Source organism: Narcine bancroftii, chromosome 3 (assembly GCF_036971445.1).
Source record: "Narcine bancroftii isolate sNarBan1 chromosome 3, sNarBan1.hap1, whole genome shotgun sequence".
Lineage (NCBI taxonomy): Eukaryota > Metazoa > Chordata > Chondrichthyes > Torpediniformes > Narcinidae > Narcine > Narcine bancroftii.
This window is the reverse complement of record NC_091471.1, coordinates 260,923,169-260,948,132: the sequence shown is the minus strand read 5'-3', so window position 1 is coordinate 260,948,132 and position 24,964 is coordinate 260,923,169. Positions and strand designations below refer to the sequence as shown.

Sequence of the window (24,964 nt, the reverse complement as noted above, 5' to 3'; positions counted from 1 at the left end):
GTAGGAATGTACTCTTATGAGCCCAGAGGACCCCAAAACCCAGCAGCAATAGATAATCACCAAGACAAATGGTTACTTTTACAAAAGTTGCTTTTAATTATCTTTAAACATGAAAACAGGTTCACATTTTAATTTATCACTATCAACTTACTTAACCTAATTTAACCCCCTTCTAATTCTAAGCGCACGTGCATGTGAAGTGTGAGTAAGTTTAGAAAAGTTCTTTAATTCACAGTCCAACCTCACTTCTCATTCCTCCAAGTTCACTGGTTACAGGCAATTCTTCTACTGTCCACAGAATTTAACATTTATGAAATTCACCAGGCTTTGGTACTTGAAAAGTAAATGGTTACTGCTCAGGAAGGTTCTTTTCGGTTTTCAGAGAGAGATTTGTTGTTCCTGGACACAAACTGATCCCTTTTAATCGGCCACGTCAGTGTCTTGCTGAAGAAACTTGCCCCATCAAGGTTTTCCAGATGATAACTTCTTTGTTTCAGGTCACCACAAAGTTCCTTTTTGTTTCTTTTATTTCAAATGAAACATTGGGCAGCCAGTCCTCTTCTCTTGTATGCACCACAAGGGCTTTGACCAGGCTGAACTAAGCACTCACAACCCGTCTTCAAAATAGGGTTTTTCCACAAGCTTTTCAGCTTGTCCTGTTCCAGTCTCAGCTGCTGCTGCTGAACTGTAAAAACAGCAGGACTGAATTTTCTCTCTCTCTCTCTCTTGCACTCAGAGAAAAGCCTGTTTTACTATCTCTGCTTGCAAAACCACATGACCCTCTTAGAACAGCAACCTCCACTCAGGCAGTCTGTGACTCACTCCAGAGTTCTTTCATCTGTTGCTTTTCAAAACAACAATCCATTAGTGAAGTCCCTTGGGCACTCCCCAAAGCTTTTGCAAAGGTATTTGGAGCCACCCTGTCTAGCTTGAGCAGAGCTACAGTATTTTAAATGAGATTTGTTTTGAAGTGTTTGAAAAAAACTGCCACACTTTAATTCCCTTTATTATATGCAATATAAAACACAACATATTCTGTCACAGTACCTTTAGCTAGGATCCCCAAGTGTTTGACATCTTGCCCCAAGCATAGACAATACTTTGCTGAGAAAAGTATTAAGTCTGGGGAATGGAGTCAACCTGAAATGGAAAGGCATTTTGAAAATATCATATGTTCAGGGTGTTTTCTCTTTCATTCTCATGGAGTGGGCAGTGCTGGCAGGACTAACATTAATTGTCTATCCATAATTCCCTTTGAGTAAGCTATGGGTTGATGTCTTCTGAATGAATTATTTTAAACATACAGCACAGTAAAAGGCCCTCTGGCCCACAAGCCCATACCACCCAATTATTCCCGATTGACCTACAATCCCCAGTATGATTTTTGAATGGTGAGAGGAAACTGGAACATCCATAGGACTCCCATGCAGACACAGGGAGAACTTACAAACTCCTTAGAGGCAGCACAGGATTCGAACCCTGGTCCCGATCGCTAGCGCTGTAACAGCGTTGCACTAACCATGCTGTCCTCTACAGTTGCTGCAGTCCTTGTGGTAATTCAAGGATTTAAATGTGCAATGCCAGCACATTTCCAAATGGGGTTGGTTTGTGAATTGGCGAGAAAAATAGACCTGGTGATGATCCTTGGTACCCTTGTTATTCTGGTGATGGAGGTTACAGCTCCATTTTGCAGATTCAGAAACCTTGGCAAATTGCTCTGATGCACATAATCCATTCTCACACTACTATTTCCTCATTCAGGTCCATGAAGAGTTCAAGCAGAATGCGGAAAACATCAGAGTGAGGGACCTAATCCAGAGATATGCCCTGACAAAAGGCACTGGCAAGGAGAAGCCAGGTAATGAGTGCTCATTCCTCTGCCTGGGGAGGTGAGAGTTGGAGGTGTCACTACGTAAAGAACCAGGTTAGTTAGATTGTTCCTCCCCCATGTCGACGGAGAGGAGATCGAGATAGGCGGTGTCCTGTTTTTTTGGGGGAGGAGGAAGAGGGACTGTGGGGAGAGGTAGCGAAGTTGTTTTAGTGTGATCCTGTTCCAATGAGAGCTGAGCTTCAGTTCAAAAGCTACCTCTGCTCCCTGTTCCAGGACCCATCGAGTTTGAAGAATGTTACCCAGAGGTGGGGCTGGAAGGTGAGTTGCTTCTCATTGCATTGCTGTTCCTGCTGTTGTATGAACCACCAGCACACTGAGACCAAGGATGAAGCTTTCTATTAGTTTTCCCTGTTGGTTCAGCTCAATTCGTAGCTTATTGCCCCAATCCACATCCATCTTCAGCGTGTCAACTCTCCCTCATCTTAACAGGAGGTTTTGTAGCAGGAACTGAGGCAATTTCCCCCCCTCTGTCGTGTGGGTGTTCATCCTCTTTCTCGTGAGCCCACATTCCAGCTGCCTGGTTCAGGAATTCCATCGACCCCTTTCTCCTGCTCCTTAATCACACAATTCAAGGATTGTTTAGTAAAACACTGTCCCGTTTCCCCAATTGGAACTGGGGCAGAGAGGAGACCATCCCGGTCTGAGAATCAAAACCCCAGATAAATCAGCTGGTGGCGTTCCTGAGACCATTTGAGTGTAAACTAAGGAAGGTGGGCTGGTTAGAGTTCAGCTTGCAAAAACCAGTGAATGAAGTGAATGGAGAATCTTGCTTTTTCCACCCCTCCCCCCCCCCCCAACACAGCATCAAAGAAAACCAAAAGGAAATCATTCGTGATCCCAGGTCTCAGCAAGAGGGAGAAGGACACAGACTCCACGTGAGTGGCTTTTTGGTCCTGTTCTATTTGCCATCAGTAAAGGTGACGCAGCCAAATCCCAAATCGGTGCGCTCGTCAGATTCTTCAGCCTCGGACTCGAACCACTCATTCCATCCACGACTACCCCCCCCTTATTTGGTGCATTTTCCTCGTTTTGGCCCAATTTCCTTCTGAGCAAAGCAGAAACTCTTCAAAGCAGCAGTGCCCCATAACTCTCAGCAATGCTTTGTATGAAGCTGTGCTTTAATTTTGAGGTCCTTCTCCCTCCACCTCATTCTGAACTTGCCCTACAAGATGAAGCTCTTTATAAAGGCGGGGGAATGGAGGTGTGAGGCTGAGATGTGGGAAAAGCTGGGTGTACTGAGTGGTTGGAGATGGGAGAAGCTGTAATGTATGATTTTATTTGGAACTCAATGATTTCGATGAAATTGATTTAGTACCTGTTCTGGTGCTGTTATTCAGACCAGCGTCAGCACCAAACATCATGCCCAAATTAAAAGAAAAACAATTTTGGTTGACACCATCGCAGATGAGGGTAATTATTTTCCATTTTTCCTACTGTTAAAACACACCAGAAATGAGGCAATAGTTGACAATGCAGAAAAGTTTTCAAACTGTTTGATCTGGGTTGGACCCTGTGTATATACCCTGACTTAGTCAAGACTGGACTTCCAATTTTCTGGAAGAGAGAGGTTTCTTCACTACTATCTATCCCTCTTTCAACTAATCAAGGATTTGGGCTCCAGGTTGTTCCTGAAGGTCCTAGACTACCATTTAATTCTCCACTACAAAAGTGAATTTGCACTGTCCAAAATAAATAACAGGAGGTGGAAAATAAAAGCATTTATCACTGAGTGATTGGTAACCCTACCCGTACGTTCCCTCAACCACTGGTGCACAGTGGCTGCAGAGTGTGTGTCTGTAAACTGCACTGTAGTCCCTCACCTGAACAAAATGGTGGGGGACCTACTCCCTGTTCTTCTTTTCGCTTCTCCATCCCTCTGTCTTCTCTCCTTCAGCTCTCCACCTCCTTCCCTCTCCATTCCCAGAGCCATCCCTCCCCCTCCATTTGTGGTGTGCCCTCAGCTCCCTTATCCACCTGTTACCCCCCTGCCCCTCTCCCCACTTTTTTGTTTGCCTGAAACGTTGGTGATGTATCTTTAACTTTGCTATATTTTTGACCTGCTGAGTTTCTCCAGCTTTGTGTTTCTGCGCATTCTTTGTTGATAGCCTCGTTCTCACTTGCACTATAAAAATTGTTGCTTGCAATCATTGCGCCTCCCCTTCAGAAAAATATCTCTATCTATCAGATGCTGAGTGAAATGTGTATTTACTCAGACTGCCTTTCAGAATTTTATTTTTAGCCTTGTTTCCAGAATACCTCTAGGCTATTTCATGGCTATGTGATTTTTTTTTAACAATCAAAGCAACAAATGCAGTTCAGGGAATGCTTGTGAAGTGGGAGGGGAAAGAGAGAGTTTGACTGTGAGCTGTCACTCTGCCAACATTGATTCCCAGCACTCACCCTGGTCTCTACTTCTGTTACAGGGGATCTCCAGACGCTGATTCCATTGTGAGTAGATGCACTCTTTTTAACCCACTCTTTAACCAGTCATTCTCAAAGGGGGCCTTTCCCAAGCCCCCTCCCCAGGGGCCACAGCATTTATAAGGGGGACCACAGCCTGAAATCATAACATTTTTTTAATGTAGTCAGTAGGAGAGACCCATAAACGTTGAGCAGAGTCCAAAGGGGCAAGCCAACTAAAAAAAAATGTTGAGAACAGCTGCACTAACTCACCTTTTACTTGTGACTTGCAATTTGATTGCAGCGAATAAGGTTGACTTATTGTTCTGGGTCAGTGAAGCCCATTCTTGCCCCATCTTTGAGCGGAGGCTTGCCTCATCTTCTCATCCATCATGCAATCATCTTTTGTGTTGAAGATGACTGCGTCTCTCTGATATTGAGTGTATCACAGCCAAGTTGTTTACTCTAAGTACTGCTGGAGTTCCTGCTGCTTCTGGGGTCCTTGTTCTCCAGTGTTTCATGGTACCAATGTAGAATTTTAACAGTTTAACCATGTTGACCTGCCTCTTCTACTTATTGGGTTCTATTCCTGCTTGTTGCCCAGGTTGTGCCAGGGGGATACACTTGCCTTTGCTGTCAATATTGGGACAGTGAGGTACTGATTTGAAAGGGAACTACAAAGAAATTTACTTCAGCAATGTGTCTCTTACTTCAAAAGGGAAACCCCCCCCCCCCCCCAAACAGAGGGTTCATAAATCCAGACAGAGATGGGAGTCAGACTTGAATGTAAAAATAGATGAACAAACCTGGTCTGAACAATGACAAATATGATAAATGCAAGATATAGATTAGTACAATATAATTTTTTGCATCGATTATATTTCACACCACAGAAATGAAATAAATTAAATTCAGACTTTTCAGACCAATGTTTTAGATGTGGCGAAGAGATGAGAAACTTTTTTTTAAACCTGCATCCTGGTTATGTTCTAAAGTGAGACCTTTTTGGGTCGATCTCGGAAATTTCTCAGGGCAGATTACAGGAATTAAATTTCCACAAAACCCAGAATTATTCTTACTGGGTAAAATTACAGGGATAAGACCTAAATTGAAACTATCTAAATAACAAATAGAATTTGTTAAAGTTGCATTGACAGTGGCTAGAAAATGTAGAGCAGTTGCGTGGAAGTCTGATTCACATCTCGGTATGGCATGTTGGAATGCAAAAATACAGTTATGTTTCCCTTGAGAAATTACCTATAAACTTAAGAAATAAGTTTGACATTTTTACAAGTTTGGTGACCATATTTACAATTTTCAGATGTAAATCTTTAATTGTGTTCTGCCTAAACCCTCGAGACCTGCATTGATCTTTTCCAAAGAAAATTAAATAGAGCATCAATTTATGGAGTGTGCGGCACTTTTTATCAATCCATTCTGCTTTCTTTTCCTTTTTCTTTATCTCCTTTTCTTGCTTTTTCTTATATCTTCTCTTTTCTTTCCTTGGGTGAGTGGGGGTTGGGGTACAACCATCATAGAGTAAATACTGGATTTACATTTGTACTTGTAATTTTAAATTTTGTAATTGACTGCATGTATGGTCAAAAATTTTAAAAAAACTATTTTTAAAAATTGGGGCAGATCAGAAGTGGCCATGATACTCAGTTATTTAGGAAGTGTTCTGATTTACAGAATTCCCCAGAGGTCGATGAAGAAGGTTACACCATCAGACCTGACATGACCCAGAATTATATCCTTGTATCAGTGTGTCGTTTGTGGCATGGAGCTCTCAGAATATCACGTTCCTGATTCTGGGATGCCTCCAGACAAGGATAGTTTGGTTTGCATCTATGGGCTGCAGCAGCTTCTGCAGTGCTGAGACTCCATCTGAAACTGGTGACCTTCAGTCTTTGAGATGAGGCTCCCAACAAGCTGCAACTAACTGGGACAAAACAGAGCTTGCACTGTGCAACCTCAGATTAAAATGTTTGGCAACTGGAAAATGACATGAAATTCTAACACCTGAATGAACATCTAGGTGCCATGGAGTAGTCCTTAGAGGACAGTGATTAAGGTCACAAAGCACCAGCATCCTACCCAGAGCGGGTAATCCTTTAATTTTTGTAAAATTTAAATTTAGACATACAGCACAGGAACAGGCCATTTCGGCCCACAAACATGTTCCGCCCATTTCACCTACAACCACCCCCCACCCCCCCAGTATGTTTTGAATGGTGGGAGAAAACCAGAGTCCCCGGAGGAAACCCGTGCTGACATGGGGAGAATGTACAAACTCCTTACAGACAGCATGGGATTTGAACCCAGCTGGAGCTGTAACAGCATTGCTGCCCTCAGTAGCATTATTTATAAAATTAACTTCTCCATCACATTAGATACTTCTTATTTAAACTTCTCAATTGGACTTGACAGTCACTGATTACTTAAATCCCAATGACTTTAGTCCCAACTATTCACATTCTTTCTACAAAGCCTGTGTTAGCAACCCTCAGGTGGTGGAGTTTGATAATGGAGCTTGAAGAAGCAGCAACCTGGGTAAGAGAAGACATTGAAACCCAGCTAATATACATTGCAGAGTGTGACTAAGATCTGGCTGAAACACAAGTGAAGCATGAAAGGATGGGCTGGGAGGCCAACATCATAACAGAGCCAGAGGTGGGGAAGGTTAGTTTTGATGACTTCGCCATGGTAAGTGGTTGGCGCCATTGTTGTTATCCCCATTTTGGAATTCCTTGACTTCTGTGTAAATGACAAGGGGCACCAGGTCTGCTGCTCCAGTGATTCCAACTCTGATGATGAGGAGCCCCGAAGGTTTCATGTGGAGATCAAACCAGTGATGGTCAAAGACCAGAATGGAGACCCTGAGATTACGGTGGAACAACTCAAAGCATCAATAGGGAATATAGTCCTCTCCTCCAATCCAATGGTAAGTAAAACCTGGTGGAGGTGCTGGCTGAGGGGAGGGGTAAACTAATAAACAATGAGGTCGTGGGGCAGGAGGGAGTTGTGCACATTAACAAGTCCCAAAACAAAAGTACAAGAGTTTGTTAAAATTAAACAGAACTGAGTAAGGGAATGTTTATTTCTATTTGATGTTGTTTGCCTCATTCTCAAATAAGAGCAAGACATGGAGTCTTGATCAGAATCAGAATTTATTGTCATGAACAAGTCATGAAATTTGTTGTTTTGCAGCAGCGGCATAGAGCAAACATTGATATAAACCACCTTACATCAATAAATAAAAATAGTGCACGAAAAATCTAACTAAGGCAGCGTCTGTGGTTCATTGGTTATTCAGGAATCTGATGGCAGAGGGGAAGAAGCTGTCCTTGTGCCACTGAGTGCTTGTTTTCAGGCTCCTTTTTCCCTATGGTAGCAGAGTGAAGAGGACATGGCCCGGGTGGTGGGGGTTAGAGGAAAGAGGCTGCTTTCTTAAGACCGCCTCTTGTAGATGACCTCGATGGAGTGAAGACTGGTGCCCGTGATGTCGCAGGCTGAGTTAACAACCCTCTGGAGTTTTTCTTGTCCTGAGTGTTGACACCTCTGAACCAGACAGTGATGCAACCAGTCAGAATGCTCTCCTCAGTACACTTGTAGAAGTTTTCGAGAGTCTTCGGTGACATACCGAATCTCCTCAAACACCTCACGAAGTGTAGCCGTTAGTGAGCTTCTTCATGATTGCATCGACATGGAGACTCCAGGTCAGATCCTCACCAATGTTGACACCCTGGAATGGTGTTGTGATGTGTACAAATATGGCTGGTTGGACCAATCTGAGCTTGAAAGTTCTCTCACAAGGTGGCAGAAGTGTTGGGCTGCAATAGTATCAATGATTCTTGATCTTTTGAGACTCTCTTTTCTTAAATTTAAATTTAGACATATAACACAGTAACAGGCCATTTCGGCCATGCCGCCCAATTTGCACCCACTTAAGCTATGTTTCGAATGGTGGGGGAAAACCCACGCAGACCCAGGGAGAACGTACAATCTCCTTACAGACAGCATGGGATTCGAACCCTGGTCCCGATCGCTGGTGCTGTAAAGGTGTGGAGCTACCCGCTACATCCACTGTGCCACTCACAATATCCTCATTGCTTCCTCCATTTTAGCTTCTTCATATGATCAAGCAAAAGGCGCAGCTTGGGGGTTAGGGAAGGTGTGCAGATCAGCAAAAATCACTCCAAGTTAACTGAGGATGCCTCCATCCCAGACATTTAATGCTTTTTCTCATACCTTGAAGAAGGGCTCAAGCCCAAAACGTCGTTAATGTATCTTTAGAGATATATCATTAATATGGATGCTGCGACTCCAGCTGAGTTCCTCCAGTGTTTCTGTCTTTTTGCTTGAGCACAACAGATTTCTGGATGTTGGTGGACCAGATTTATTTTTAAACCCAAGTCTGGTACTTTGATTTAGAGTTATCCAATTACTTGGAGAGGTTCAAATTGACATCTGTGGAACTGGTAATTATTTAACCGCTATGCTTCCATAATGACATACTGATTGTCCATATTGGAGGCTTTCTTGTAGGTTTGGCATTGTGGGTCACTGGGGGAGGAGGTATTGTTAAGTGGGGTCCCCACAAGCAAGGTTCTTGTAATGCAAACTTGATTAATGCCCAAGCTTGATAACCTTTTCTCTATTTTTCAGATTCTGACTAAGAGGAATTCCTCCAGTGAGTATTATCAGTCTTCCAGAACTATTTTACTCTATCTCCAAGATCTAATAATCTGCAGGAGTCTTGGGAACAGGGAGAAAGCTGTTTGGAGAGTTCTTTTGAAGAGCCAACACAGGCACAATGGACAAAATGCTCTCTTATAGAATAGAGACCCATACAGTACAAGCCCTTCAGCCCACATAGTTGTGCTGATCTGTGTAAACCTACCACATATAAACATAACCATTTCCTATCTCACAGCCCATAACTCTCCATTTTTGTTTACATCCATGTGCATTGAGAGTATTTTAAATATCCCTATTGTACCAGCCTCTCCTACCACTCACAACAATGCATTCCAGGTACCCACCACTGAGGTCTCATCTAAACTTTCCCCCACTCACCTGAGACAGATGTTGCACAATTCTGTGTGACTTGACAGGTAAAGGCGTGAAAGAGTGCAATTTTGTGTCACTATGGAGAGAGCAAAGGTGAGACCCGAGCTTTGGGACAGATTTTTTTAAATAATTTTTTTATTTTTCACACTATAAACCACATTGATCAAGATACATACATTTTTCTTTTCAAATATATAGTGTCGTTTTCTCCCCCCCCCTTCCCATCCCACCCTCCCTACCTCCCCTCCCATTCATTTAAAGTTCAGAATCTAAGATACATTAAACCCGTCAAACAATGTTGACACTCAATAAAAATAAACAAGAAATTCCACTGAGTCAATTCTTTTCATTTCCTTCTCCTTCTGTCATTTCAGGTGGTAGATATCCCCGGTAGGTTTTCTCCATTGTGTTTCATGTATGGCTCCCATATTTGTTCAAATATTGTAATATTATTTCTTAAATTATATGTAATTTTTTCTAATGGAATACATTTATTCATTTCTATATACCATTGTTGTATTCTCAAGTTATCTTCTAATTTCCAGGCTGACGTAATACATTTTTTGCTGTAGCTAGGGCTATCCTAACAAATCTTTTTTGTGCACCATCCAAATCAAGTCCAAATTCTTTGCTTTTTATGTTACTTAGGAGGAAGATCTCTGGGTTTTTTGGTATATTGCTTTTTGTGATTTTATTTAATATCTGGTTTAGATCTTCCCAAAATTTTTTCACTTTCTCACATGTCCAGATTGCATGAATTGTTGTTCCCATTTCCTTTTTACAGCGAAAAGATCCGTCAGATACTGTTGGGTCCCATTTATTTAACTTTTGAGGTGTAATGTATAGCCTGTGTATCCAGTTATATTGTATCATACGTAACCTCGTGTTTATTGTATTTCTCATAGTTCCAGAGCATAACTTCTCCCATGCTTCCTTCTTTATCTTTATGTTTAAATCTTGTTCCCATTTTTGTTTAGTTTTACCATTTGTTTCCTCATTCTCCTTTTCTTGCAGTTTAATATACATATTTGTTATAAATTTTTTGATTATCATTGTGTCTGTAATCACATATTCAAAATTACTTCCCTCTGGTAACCTCAGACTGCTTCCCAATTTGTCTTTCAAGTAGGATTTCAGTTGGTAGTATGCCAACACTGTATCGTGAGTTATATTATATTTATCCTTCATTTGTTCAAAGGATAATAATTTATTTCCTGAAAAGCAATTTTCTATTCTTTTGATCCCTTTTTTCTCCCATTCTCTAAAGGAAAGGTTATCTATTGTAAAAGGGATTAGCTGATTTTGCGTCAGTATTAGTTTTGGTAATTGGTAATTTGTTTTATTCCTTTCTACATGAATCTTCTTCCAAATATTGAGCAGATGATGTAATACTGGAGAATTCCTAAGTTGTACCAATTTTTCATCCCATTTATATAATATATGTTCAGGTATCTCCCCTATTTTATCTAGTTCTAATCTAGTCCAATCTGGCTTTTCCCTTGTTTGATAAAAATCTGATAGGTATCTTAATTGTGCGGCTCTATAATAATTTTTAAAGTTTGGCAGTTGTAAGCCTCCTTGTTTATACCATTCTGTTAATTTATCTAGTGCTATCCTCGGTTTCCCCCCTTTCCATAAAAATTTCCTTATTATTTTCTTTAACTCCTTGAAGAATTTCTCCATCAAGTATATTGGCAATGCCTGAAATAGGTATTGTATCCTTGGGGAAAATGTTCATTTTAATACAGTTTATCCTTCCTATTAGTGTTAGTGGTAAGTCTTTCCAATGCTCTAAGTCGTCCTGTAATTTTTTCATTAGTGGATAATAATTGAGTTTATATAGATGGCCAAGGTTTTTATTTATTTGTATACCTAGGTATCGTATTGCTTGCATTTGCCATCTGAATGGTGATTCTTTCTTAAATTTTGAGAAATCCGCATTGTTCATTGGCATTGCTTCACTTTTATTTGCGTTAATCTTGTATCCCGACACTTCTCCATATTCCTTCAATTTCTTATGTAATTCTTTTATTGATATTTCTGGTTCTGTTAAGTATACTATAACATCATCTGCAAATAAACTGATTTTATATTCCTTGTCTTTTATTTTTATCCCTTTTATTTTATTTTCTGTTCTTATCAATTCTGCTAGTGGTTCTATAGCTAACGCGAACAATAAGGGCGATAGTGGGCATCCCTACCTTGTTGATCTGCTTAAGTTAAATTGCTTTGATATATATCCATTTACTGTCACTTTCGCCAATGGCCCCTTATATAATGCTTTAATCCAATTAATATATTTCTCTGGTAAACTGAATTTTTGTAGTACTTTGAATAAATAATTCCATTCTACTCTGTCAAAGGTCTTCTCTGCGTCTAAAGCAACCGCTACTGTTGGAGCTTTATTTCCTTCTACTGCATGAATTAAGTTAATAAATTTACAAATATTGTCTGTTGTTCGTCTTTTTTTAATAAATCCAGTTTGGTCTAGATTTACTATTTTTGGTACATAATCGGCTAATCTGTTTGCTAACAGTTTAGCTATTATCTTATACTCTGTGTTAAGTAAAGATATTGGTCTAAATGATGCTGGTGCGAGTGGATCTTTCCCTGTCTTTGGTATTACTGTAATTATTGCTGTTTTGCATGAATCTGGTAAGCTTTGTGTTTTATCAATCTGGTTGATTACTTCCAGGAGGGGAGGAATTAATAAATCTTTAAATGTTTTATAGAATTCTATTGGGAATCCATCCTCTCCTGGTGTTTTATTATTCGGTAGTTTTTTTATTATCTCTTGTATTTCTACTATTTCAAATGGTTCTGTTAATTTATTTTGTTCCTCTATTTGTAATTTTGGTAGTTCAATTTTGTTAAAAATTCATCTATTTTGTCTTCTTTCCCTTCATTTTGGTATAATTGTTCGTAGAATTCTCTGAAGTTTTCATTACTCTCCGTTGGATTTTATGTGATTTGTTTGTCTTTTTTCCTTGATGCCAATACCATTCTCTTAGTTTGTTCTGTCTTAAGCTGCCATGCTAGAATTTTGTCCGTTTTTTCTCCTAGTTCATAATATTTCTGTTTTGTCTTCATTATGTTCTTCTCCACCTTATATGTTTGTAGTGTTCCATATTTTATTTTTTATCTGCCAATTCTCTTCTTTTAGTTGTGTCCTCCTTCATTGCTAATTCTTTTTCTATATTTGCTATTTCCCATTCCAACTGCTCTGTTTCCTGATTGTAGTCCTTCTTCATCTTGGTTACATAACTTATTATTTGCCCTCTGATGAACGCTTTCATTGCGTCCCATAGTATAAACTTATCTTTCACTGATTCCGTATTTATTTCAAAGTACATTTTAATTTGTCTTTCAATTAATTCTCTAAAATCCTGCCTTTTAAGTAGCATAGAGTTTAATCTCCATCTATACATTCTTGGAGGGATGTCCTCTAACTCTATTGTCAATATCAGGGGTGAGTGGTCCGATAATATTCTAGCTTTATATTCTGTTTTTCTTACTCTGTCTTGCATACGAGCTGATAACAGGAATAGGTCTATTCTTAAGTATGTTTTATGTCTACCCGAATAATATGAATATTCCTTTTCCTTTGGGTGTTGTTTCCTCCATATATCCAAAAGTGGCATTTCTTGCATCGATTTAATTATAAATTTGGTTACTTTGTTCTTTCTGTTAATTTTTTTCACAGTTTTATCCATGTTTGAATCCAAATTAAGGTTGAAATCCCCTCCTATTAGTATGTTCCCTTGTGTGTCTGCTATCTTCAAAAAAATATCTTGCATAAATTTTTGATCTTCTTCGTTAGGTGAATATACATTGAGTAAATTCCAAAACTCCGAATATATCTGACATTTTATCATTACATATCTCCCTGCTAGATCTATTATTTCCTCTTCTATTTTAATTGGTACATTTTTACTGATTAATATAGCTACTCCTCTAGCTTTTGAATTATATGACGCTACTGTTACATGTCCTATCCAATCTCTCTTTAATTTCTTGTGCTCCATTTCAGTTAAATATGTTTCTTGCACGAATGCTATATCAATTTTTTCTTTTTTCAGTAAATTTAGCAGTTTCTTCCTTTTGATTTGGTTATTTATTCCGTTAATATTTAAAGTCATATAGTTCAACGTAGCCATTTCATACTTTGTTTATCTTTCCTTTCCGTTTCCTCATCATCACCTTTCCTTCTTATCCATTTCTGCTTTCTTGTTTTGAACACTTTATAAGACAACATTTCTAAAACATCAAACATTTCCCTTATTCTCCTATCTAAAATTTCTTTAACCCCACTATCCCCTCCCCTTCCTGAGTTGCCCTTTATCCCTTGTCGGGCAACCACATCTCCCCTCTCCATTTGGATTTGCGAATTCATTCGCAAGCGTCAACTGATTTCGCAGTGTCCGTAACTCCTCCCCACCCAGCCCCCCCCGGAAAAGATTTTAATTTTCATATATAACAAAGGTCACTCTCTTAATTCCCTCCTTACTTCCTCTCTTCCCTTTCTTTCCCTTATTAATTCTTATCTATACTCTATATATTTTCCTTTAAATACGGATACACTCATGTACACACATATATACATACACACACACACACATATATATATATATATATATATATATATTTCTTTCTTTGGCTTGGCTTCGCGGACGAAGATTTATGGAGGGGGTAAAAGTCCACGTCAGCTGCAGGCTCGTTTGTGGCTGACAAGTCCGATGCGGGACAGGCAGGCACGGTTGCAGCGGCTGCAGGGGAAAATTGGTTGGTTGGGGTTGGGTGTTGGGTTTTTCCTCCTTTGCCTTTTGTCAGTGAGGTGGGCTCTGCGGTCTTCTTCAAAGGAGGTTGCTGCCCGCCAAACTGTGAGGCGCCAAGATGCACGGTTTGAATTTTGGCGCCTCACAGTTTAACAATGAGATAGACAACAGACTCGCCAAGGCAAATAGCGCCTTTGGAAGACTACACAAAAGAGTCTGGAAAAACAACCAACTGAAAAACCTCACAAAGATAAGCGTATACAGAGCCGTTGTCATACCCACACTCCTGTTCGGCTCCGAATCATGGGTCCTCTACCGGCATCAACTACGGCTCCTAGAACGCTTCCACCAGCGTTGTCTCCGCTCCATCCTCAACATCCATTGGAGCGCTTTCATCCCTAACGTCGAAGTACTCGAGATGGCAGAGGTCGACAGCATCGAGTCCACGCTGCTGAAGATCCAGCTGCGCTGGATGGGTCACGTCTCCAGAATGGAGGACCATCGCCTTCCCAAGATCGTGTTATATGGCGAGCTCTCCACTGGCCACCGTGACAGAGGTGCACCAAAGAAAAGGTACAAGGACTGCCTAAAGAAATCTCTTGGTGCCTGCCACATTGACCTCCGCCAGTGGGCTGATATCGCCTCAAACCGTGCATGTATATATATATACACCCATATACACACATACATATAGTTCGTGGTCATTTTTACTCTCGTTACATGTCTTCATCTCTCTATCTGTTTTGTAGTTGTTCTGCAAATTTTCGTGCTTCCTCCGGATCCGAGAATAGTCTGTTTTGCTGCCCTGAATAACTATTTTAAGTACCGCTGGGTACTTTAGCATAAATTTATATCCTTTTTTCCATAGGATCGCTTTTGCTGTATTAAACTCCTTTCTCTTCTTCAGGAGTTCAAAACTTATGTCTGGATAGAAAAAATTTTTTTGACCTTTGTATTCCAGTGGCATTTTGTCTTCTCTTATTTTCTTCATTGCTTTCTCCAATATATTTTCTCTTGTTGTATATCTTAGGAATTTTACTAAAATGGATCTTGGTTTTTGTTGTGGCTGTGGTTTAGGGGCTAATGTTCGATGTGCCCTTTCTATTTCCATTTCTTCCTGTAATTCTGGTCTTCCTAGGACCCTGGGGCTCCAATCTTTTATAAATTCTCTCATATTCTTGCCTTCTTCATCTTCCTTAAGGCTCACTATCTTTATATTATTTCTTCTATTATAATTTTCCATTGTATCTATCTTCTGAGCTAACAGCTCTTGTGTCTCTTTAACTTTTTTATTAGATTCTTTTAATTTCTCTTTTAAGTCCTCTACTTCCATTTCTACGGCTGTTTCTCGTTCTTCCACCTTGTCCACTCTTTTTCCTATATCTGACATGACCATCTCTAATCTATTTATTTTTTCTTCTGTACTTTTAATTCTTTTTATTTCACTAAATTCTTGTGATTGCCATTCTTTTATTGATTCCATATATTCTTTAAAAAAAAATATATCCATTGTCTTGCCTTTCCCTCCTTCTTCCATTTCTCTGTATTCTTCTTCTTCTTCTTCCTCTGGGTTGGTCATCTGTTGTTTCCTTGTTTTCTTTTTACTCTCTTCTTTCTTGTTCTCATTGTTTTCTTTGTTCTCTTCCTGTTGTCGTGTTGTAGCTGTCATTCTCAGCTGTGGAGATCGACTCCTCAGCTGGTCCCCCCTCCCTTCCGTGTTTTTTTTGTCATGCGCATCGCGCATGCACGATTGCGCTCTTTTGCTTGGCTCCGCGAGCCATTTTTGTAGTCCTGAGCTCGAGACTTCGACTGACCTTAGGGAGCGGGCTTCTCTTTCCGCGGCAGACCTCCTCGGACAGGTAAGGCCTTCACCTTCTTCTTCCGACGTCCTTTCTTCTTCTCTTCTTCCCATTGCTTTTGACTTTTCTTTCTTCGCTGCCATTTTCTTCCCACCTTTACTTTCACTTTATTTTAATTTTTATGTTTGTGCCTTTGTGTTTTCTATGTTTTTTTTTAAACTTTTCTGGAGAGGGCTGGAGTTCCCCAACCGGCCACTACTCCATCACGTGACTCCTTCCAGCTTTGGGACAGATTGATGTACTGTTTAGCAGTGTGATTTGGGAGGACCAGCTGCAATTGGCCTTGCCTGTAGTTCGGTAGAAGAAAAGAAAGGTGTTCCATCATTTTTACATTTCCAAAATGATCAAGTGTCAAAGACCACTTCTGGCCTGGATGTGCCAAGGGTCATGTTATGTGTTGATGCTTTTCCATGCTTTAGTTTCATTTCCAAAATACTGAATTTGTTTCTTGTTAGATTTGTACCCGCCTGCCAATGTTTTTTTCACCTCTTGCTCTCCTTTATCCCCTTAGAACACACTATCCAATTGGCTCCACTTCCAGTAGATGGAAACTCAGAAGGAATTCATGCAAGAGGTAAGAAAGAAGATGTTTTCCCTTCAATACGAAAGAAGATGCATGCTCACCAGTTGCCTTTAACTTAGGGAAAGGTTAACTTTCTCTCTAACACATTGTAACTGGTCCCAGTAATAGCTGCCTGAATTTAGTTTCCGTAATTGACTTGAGTATCCAGCATGCCAGATATAGGGTCGAGAATTAGGTATGTGTCCCTGCCATGATAAAATGTGCAAATTTGTTGTTAACCATTCCTGGCAATAAGCTTTAACCAACTTCCTAATGTTTTTGTTTAGATGCTTATCTTTTTTCATTAATGGACTCCCAACCATTATTGAGATTGCTATTATTGCCCTCATCCTCTCCGGATGATTGTTTTTGAATAGGCTTTGATTCTGCTTTCTGTGTTAGTTACAGATGTAATGACAACAATGTACCAGTTTACTGCTCCAGGCTCAGAATCCAATAGGTATGCAAACTCTTGGGGCATGCTAAGATGTTGGGTTGACTGCAAAAGTAGGAAGGGTCTTTGGTGTCTTGCCTCCTGGATTTCTCATATTTAGCACAAGATGTTGGGAGGCAGAGGCCCGCAAACAATCTGGCATAATAATAATCACTCCTGAAAACTATGGGCAAACCCTCTGCTCACCCTTCCACCCTACCATTCACTCTTTTCCTCCCATCCCCTCCTTTCCTTTACCACTTCTTTCCCTGGTCTTTCCTACCAACTCCCTCCAATGATTAAAGCAGTTCCTCGCCGTTTCTAATCTGCTGGAACTTGCTGAACGATTTTATCTCTTTTTTTTTTGTTTCTTCTTTCCAGCCAACCCACCATCTCCCAGAATGGCATCAATTTTCTTGACCCACTCTTTGGGGCATCAGCAGAGTCCACCACGTTTGACAAGTCCTGTTTCCCAGGTAATGCACTTTGCTTGCATAAGTTGTTGTGCTAACTGAGCAAGATGTTTTCACTTCTGGGAAAGGCTAAGATTTAAGATCATTAGTGTAAGATGTCACTAAGAAACCTTTCTCCTCAAAAAAAAACCAGGAGAATATGATTGAGGTGGATTTAAGAGGGATAGAGATAAACACAAAAAGGATATGGGTGTTGGATAGGGGGCCAGGTCAAGTGTGGAGTAGAAACATTGGGAAGAACATCAGTCATCTGTGTGTGAGCTCAAAACTGGCGCACAACTCCGAATCCATGGGTATTCATGATAAGTTGGGAATGCTGTGATCTGATTTCACATTGGGTTAATTAAATTTAAATTGAGATAAACAGCACGGTTACAGGCCCTTTCGGCCCTCAAGCCTGTGTCACCCAATTGACCAACAACCGAGTACGTTTTCAAGGGTAGAAAAAATCCAGGTGGAAACCCACGCAGACACTGGAGAGAAAAAAACCCCAGACGCTGGCTCTGTAACAGCGTTGCACTAACTTTGCAGCTAAGCCCAAGAAGATTGTTAGTTGGTACCTCACACTGATGGCCCCAGCAGGCTCCTGGCATCCATTGGGACTCCTCAAACTTGCCCTTGGCCGCATCCACAATTGAAAGGCTGTCAAGAGTTAATAAAACTTTTTAGTCTAACTCCAGAAAAGCTAGTGTGAGGACGTTCACAGACATGGGTCAATCATTTGCATCAGAGCCTATCACCCTACCAACCCCCCCCTCATTGCTTCATCTAGGTAGGAGGAAACTGACAATACTAAAGACATTGGCACTTTGTAGTCAACAAATATAGGACTAGAGTGATCAATGTAACATCTGGGAGCAGTAATGAAAAAGGCTGACAAATTTCACTTGATGGATGAGCTAAAAAGGGTCAAAATTTATACTCAGAATCTGATTGTTTCTGCCAAGATTGGCATTTATTGCTTGTTGTGTATGAAATAGTGAGATGCTGCAGTCCTTGAGCTCCAGGATTTAAACCTTGCAGCAAAAGAAGCATAGCTGCCATAAGACCTGTGGAAAGAGGTGTAGGTGCCATAAGACTTATGCCATCAGGTTCAGGAACAGCTGCTGTCCCTCCACCATCAACAACCAACTCATTCAGGGATTCATTTAATGACTTTATTAATTTTTTTCTCTCTATTGCATAGTCAGTTTGGAAGATTTTGGAGGCTACAGCTGAGTAGCTTTGGCAAGTCAATACAGTGCACTTTTAGATGGAGGGAATGAAGTTTCTAGATGGTAGTGAATTCAGACTTTCCATTACTGACTCTCATTAAAAGATTTTGCTCTCTTTCCCAGCCCAGTGTAACCAAGTCAGTGCAAACCCACTGTCTCTCAGCCCTCCAACTGGCTCCAGTGTTCTTGAGATCGTTGAAGACTCGGGTTTGGATTCTCCTTCTCTGCCAACCACAGAGGGCTCCTCACCATCTCCTGAGTCCAGGCCTTGGACCCCTCAGCCCGTCACTCCACCAGTCTCGCTCTCACTCAGCCGGACCTTCTCCCCGACAGTCGACGATGCTTTCCTTCACTCCACCCGTGGCCCCAAATCAAGTGAAGGCACCAGCGGCACAGATCCTCAGCTCAGCTCGGGGAAAAGCTGCCACCCAGCAGCAGACGGTGAATGCTCATCTGTGGAGCATTGTGTGACAGCTGAACTCCCTGTCCCAGGCCTCCATGGATTGACTACTACCAATGCTGCACCTACTACAGGTTTCTCATTTAATATTTTGACTTTTGTTGCCTTGTTAGAAAAGCAAACAGATGATTTCCTCTATTATATGTCATGAAAGTCAGCCAGATACTGTGATTGTATATTGAACGTAGAAAACTACAGCACAATACAGGCCCTTTGCCCCTTGATGTTGTGCTGACCTATTCCTACCAAAAAAATTAAATCTTCCCTCTCTTGTAATCCTCTATTTTTCTTTAATCCATGTCTAAGAGTCCTTGAATGCCCCTAATCTTGCAACGTCCACCATCCCTGGCAAGACCTCCCAGGCACCCACAATTCCCTGTAAAATAATTTATCCTGATGTTTCCCCTAAACTTTTTTTTTAATTAACTAATCTCTTATCCCATCAAATACTCCCAGGACTGTGACAGTAAGGGTAAATACAGAGTAATTTTCCCTCTGCATTGTCCCATCAAGCACTCCCAGAGCAGTGACAATGCTGGGAAGTACAGAGTAAATCTCAGTGTACACTGTACTTTCCTGCACTGTCGCTGCCCTCTGGGATTTTGATGGGCAGAGCAAATCTCCCTCTAAAGCTGCTCCACAAATGTGTTGATGTATCTCTGTGTGTCCTCAGGCTCTGCGAGTGATCAAGCTGATGATTCTGTTGGAAGAGCAGCTCTGGTCGCACTGCCTCGCTGCCACTCAAAAAAGAAACTTCTCCCTCTCCAGCTGGAGAGCACTGATGTGGTACGTAAGAGTCCTGTCATTTAGTCCAAGGGACACTGAACCAAGTGTAGAACCCCAATGGACCAAACTGCTTCCTTTTAATGGTTAAAAAAAGTCCCAATGAAAATGTTCCTTTCCATCCATCCTTGGAGTGTGCCATTCCCAATCGGCTGGTTAAATTCTGGGGGTAATTTTATCTACAGATATTTCTACTTCTGATGAGGCACTGCACCAAGGCCACTGTCCATCATGAGTTTCAATGTCCTGTCACAGAAATTACCCACTGTGACTGCCCCAGCTAAGTAAGCACACTTTCTGGATGCATCAAGAGGAACGGATTTCCTCTTAATCAGAAGATTTTAATGACTTATTTGCTACCTTGGTCTGCCCCTTGGTTCCATCCTCATTCCCCATCCCATCACTCCCCACTTTCTAGGAAATGAACCATTTCTAAATGAGTGATTTTTTTTTTGGACATGTTTCAATTGAATATAATAGAAAAAAAATTAATATAAACAAAATAGAGAGAGTGCAGAGAAGGTTCACGAGAATGTTGACAGGATTTCAGGGTCTGAGTTACAGGGAAAGGTTGTGCAGACTGGGGCTTTTTTCTCTGGAGCGTAGAAGATTGAGAGGGGACTTGATAGAGGTGTTTAAGATTTTAAAAGGAACAGACAGAGTAAATGTGGATAGGCTTTTTCAATTAAGAAAGGGGGAAATTCAAACTAGAGGGCATGGTTTAAGATTGAAGGGGGAAAATTATAAGGGGAACATGAGGGGAAATTTCTTTACGCAGAGGGTGGTGGGGATGTGGAATGAGCTTCCGGCAGACGTGGTCGAGGCGAGATCATTGGTTACATTTAAGGAAAAACTGGATCGTTACATGGATAGGAGGGGACTAGAGGGGTATGGACCGGGTGCTGGTCAGTGGGACTAGGAGGGTGGGTATTTGCTACGGCATGGACTAGTAGGGCCGAACTGGCCTGTTCTGTGCTGTAAGTGGTTATATGATTATATATGGAAAGGTTGTGAGTTCAAGCTATACTCCAGAGATTGGAGTCTGTAATGTCTTGCTCTCCAGAGAATAGTGTGAATTGGTATCGTAAGGATGAAATATCATGTCAAGGTCCCATCTGTCCTTGCAGTTCAGCATAAAAGAACCGAAAGCACTATTGTGAATAAGATCAGGGAGTTTTCCCTAGTGTTCCAGGCCTCCAAATTTTTTAACGTCGCTGAGAAACTGTTATTGGGCCATTATCATGTGGTTTGCAAGAACTAGGCTGTGAATGGGTCTCCAAGTTACTGCATCTTAAAAATACTTCCCTGTCTGGAAGGCACTTTAGACTGTCATTATTGTGAGAAAGATGCATATTTGTTCATAAATATGTTTGTTTGTTTCATTTGTTCATTGTTTTCCACTTTGGATTTTAGAGAGCTTCATTTCTAATTCATTCTCCAAGCTCTCAATTTTGAAATGGAAGACTCAACTCTTGATTTCTTGTGCCCCGCAGTCTGGATCCATTAGTCCAATGTCTACAACACCGCAGAGTCCATCTGCAGCTGTTCTGAGTTTGGTCGATGAAGCAACTACAACACACCCCTCCCGAAGTCGAGCTACCACTCCTGCCTCAAGTGCGTGTCCTTGGTCTGTCACTCTCAGTATGGGTTAGGAAAACACTGATATTGAGCTATAACAGCACTAGGTCGTTGAGCATAGCACTCTCCACTGAGAGGTTGCTGTGACTACAGTTACTCCTAAGAATGCTTCTCTGTTGGAAATAGTGTCTTTTAGATGACTACTCAGACCAGCATAAAAGGCCCCAATGCCACCAATTTGAAGGGAATTACTGCAAATGTCTTGTGTTGAGTCATTATATGGCTTCTCTTTCTCCATCCAAACCCCTTTCTGATTTCCTCTTGCCTCACAGTCGATGGCACCTTCCAATCAACTGCCTCAGCCTCCCAGCTTCTCCTCCTCTTCTGTTTGTCATTCTTTACCCCTCCTTGTTCGTTAACCACCATGCCACCCCCCCTGCCCCCTGTCTTATCCCTCCCACCCTACATCTTCCCCTCTCCACTCTTTCTTGATGAAGAGATCTGATCCAAAGCATTAATAATTAAAGAACATGGAATACTGCAGCACAGTACAGGCCCCTTGGCATTCAATGTTGTGCCAACCTATATATTACCAAAAAAAATATTTTTGTCCCACTGATGCTGCTCGACCGGGGAATACCTCCAATAGATGTGGTTTTGCTCTTGTGATTAATATTTCTTCTTCAGTGTTCATCACTGAAACCAATCATCTGAGGCAAAGTTGGAGCTAGTGGGAGCTTGCTGTTTGCATGTTGGTCACCTTCTTTTCTATGTTGCAACCAGATTTCAGTGACTGTATAAACGCTTGGAGATCCCAAAGTTATGGGAGAAAAACTAATTCTTTCTTTTGCTTATTTTTTTTACTGTATTTATTAGATGAGGCAAACAATGACCCATATGTTGTTCTAATCTCTGGTCAGAAGATGTCATGTCCCTCATAGAAATTTATTGGATGCCGTGTGACCTGCTAAGTTTCTCGAGCACTTTTATGTACTGCACTAGACGCCAGCCTCTGCATATTTTCTTGTTTTCTTTTGAGCAATTCTATCAAAGTTTTGGGAATAAAGCTGCAACTGTTCAGGTTGAAATTTAAATTTGTCGATGGCTCATGTCAATGTTGATCCATTATTAGGTATTCAGTCAGACCTTAAATGTGCACCACATAGCAGAAAGAAAGGTTGAGGGTTAACTGGGTGAAGAATGGGTTTGTCACTGTGTTTTCATGACTGCAAAGGGTCTAATTGTGAAATGCTACGTAACTTGTAGAATTGATTAAGGCTGTGGAAATGCTTTTGGTGGGGAGGGGGAGCTTTTTTTTAAGATGATCACCCTGTTTTACAATCCTTGTTTAGGCATCTCCCGAGGACCCAGCCCTGTGACCCTGGGCTGCCATGATGCTCTGCCAATTGCAGCTGCCTTTACAGAATGCATTGATGCTTATTTCAAAGGTGGAGACTTCACAAAGTAAGTGTCTGTGTGAATAAGGAAATGCTTAAAATAACAGAGACTAAGCAGTTGGCTGTATTTGATCTTCTTAAGGTTTTATTTTTCTCTTCAAAACTAGCAATTAAGAGTTCAATGAGAGTTGCATATCAGTTGCATGTTCTTGCCGTATTCCAGAAACTTGTGCCCCATAATCCAGCCCAATAATCTCAGTCCCAGGACTAAGGGGATGCCATCTTTGGGGAAAATACATTAAGCTGAGAACTTTGCAGTCAGGTGGATGTGAAAGATCATGTGTCCCTTTCCATTTTGGAGTGGTGAGTAACTTTTTAGCAGAGATTGATTCTGTCATGTATTCAGTGAAGACGTAGAGATGAACTCTGGGCCAAAGGCAGTAGAAAGATTGCCCGGGGATATAGATATAAACTGATTTCTGCCATTTCATGGAGAAATTCTTTGATGGAGGTCAGTCACAATAATGGCTTGTTTTTCTACAGCACAGAAACAGGCCCTTCAGCCCTTATAGTCTGTGCCAAACTATTATTCTGCCAACTGACCTCCATCCAGTCCATAGCCCTCCATACCTCCACCATCCATGCACCTGTCCAAATTCTTAAATGTTGAAATTCCCACATTTACCACTTCAGCTGGCAGCTCGTTCCACGCTCCCACCATTCTCTATGTGAAGAAGTTCCCCCTAATGTTTCCCCAAAACTTTTCCCCTTTCACCCTTATCCCATGCCCCCTGGTTTGTATCACACCTACCTTTCTGTGGAAAAAGCCTATCTACATTTACTCTGAATACGACCCTCATTATTTTGTATCAAATCTCCCTCACCCCAAAATGGAGGACAAATTAAGGGAAAGAAAGGACACTTACCCTTTAAATGCGGCAAATGTTTCTTTTCGCGCGCATGCGCAGTGAGGGGGAAATCTGACAGCGGTGGACGAAGTGCCGGTGGCACATGCACAATGAGGGGGAAGTGTGACGTCAGCCCCCCGTCTCGCTGACAGTTTTACAGCACCAATGATTGGGACCAGGATTCGAATCCCATGCTGTCTGTAAGGAGTTTGTACGTTTTCCCTGTGTCTGGTGTGGGATTTCCCCGGGGGGTTCCAGTTTCCTCCCACATTCCAAACGTACCAAAGTTGTAGGTTATTTGGGTGTAAATTGGGCAGCACAGACAAGTGGGCTGAAATGGCCGGTTACAGTGTTGTATGACTAAATTTAAAAAAAAACAACAGAAATATAATATTACACGAAATTGCAGTCTATAATAAGGTGGACAAAGATTCACCATTAGTATTGCTCGGTGTCCGTTACAGTTGGAGAAAGAGAAGCAAAAGAGAGTCCCCTCAGAGCCACTGTGTGTCTCCGGATTCGCCTCCAGCCCCTCCAGCAGTCGGTGCAGCTGCGCAGACTTCAGTTATCTTCAAACCATTGGTAACCCAAGTCCAGATCAAAACCTCCAACACAATGAGGAAGCCTGCAGCCCCCAAGGAGGGGCGCTCAGCATTTTCTCTAATCCCGGTTCTCATGAACCAATCTCCGGCAGCCCGTGGGGCCTGTGTGGGTTCCTCGTTCGCAAGTCGCCAACAGCCTGCCGCCTATGTGTGTCCTTCAGCTGCAGAGCCCGTCGCTGGTCTGTCACCATAGTTACTGTCCTTGCAATCATCTCTGCTTCTCCTTCTCAGTGGGGTTGTTCTGCTCAGTTCTGGTGCCCGGCACCAGTCCGCTGCTCCCTCGGAGTCTGCAACCCCCTGTGGCCACTGCTGAACACAAGTGCACCGTGATTGAGGGCTTAGACCCTATCATCACAGGATTTTAAAATATAATATGGTCAGCTCCTTTAACAGGCCATTTAAAGCTTGTTCGGAGCTGTTGGCAGAAGGACTGGGCGGGAGAAGACCGCAGGGGAACACTGTATCTTCGTTCTCTATAGGTCCGCACCAGCAGCAGTGCTCAGGGGTGCAGTCCTAGTTTTTTTTAGGTCCCGGAGCTCACTAAAACGTCGACAAA

General features: G+C 41.5%; 1 protein-coding gene across 3 annotated transcripts in view; it reads left to right on the top strand.

Moving 5' to 3' along the window:
* Nucleotides 1-24,964, top strand: part of LOC138758624 (F-BAR domain only protein 2-like) — an 87,105-nt gene that overhangs the window by 41,268 nt on the left and 20,873 nt on the right. The window contains exons 8-21 of one of the 3 annotated variants that reach the window (XM_069927854.1): nt 1,762-1,858; nt 2,105-2,149; nt 2,694-2,766; nt 4,315-4,339; nt 5,984-6,043; nt 7,059-7,235; nt 8,960-8,984; nt 16,510-16,572; nt 16,969-17,020; nt 17,375-17,469; nt 18,804-19,214; nt 19,814-19,926; nt 21,417-21,537; nt 22,854-22,965. In XM_069927854.1, coding sequence (XP_069783955.1) covers nt 1,762-1,858; nt 2,105-2,149; nt 2,694-2,766; nt 4,315-4,339; nt 5,984-6,043; nt 7,059-7,235; nt 8,960-8,984; nt 16,510-16,572; nt 16,969-17,020; nt 17,375-17,469; nt 18,804-19,214; nt 19,814-19,926; nt 21,417-21,537; nt 22,854-22,965 — 1,469 coding nt within the window. Of the gene's footprint in view, nt 1-1,761; nt 1,859-2,104; nt 2,150-2,693; nt 2,767-4,314; nt 4,340-5,983; nt 6,044-7,058; nt 7,236-8,959; nt 8,985-16,509; nt 16,573-16,962; nt 17,021-17,374; nt 17,470-18,803; nt 19,215-19,813; nt 19,927-21,416; nt 21,538-22,853; nt 22,966-24,964 lie in introns of all 3 variants that reach the window. The other 2 variants (XM_069927853.1, XM_069927855.1) reach the window with 2 other exon arrangements.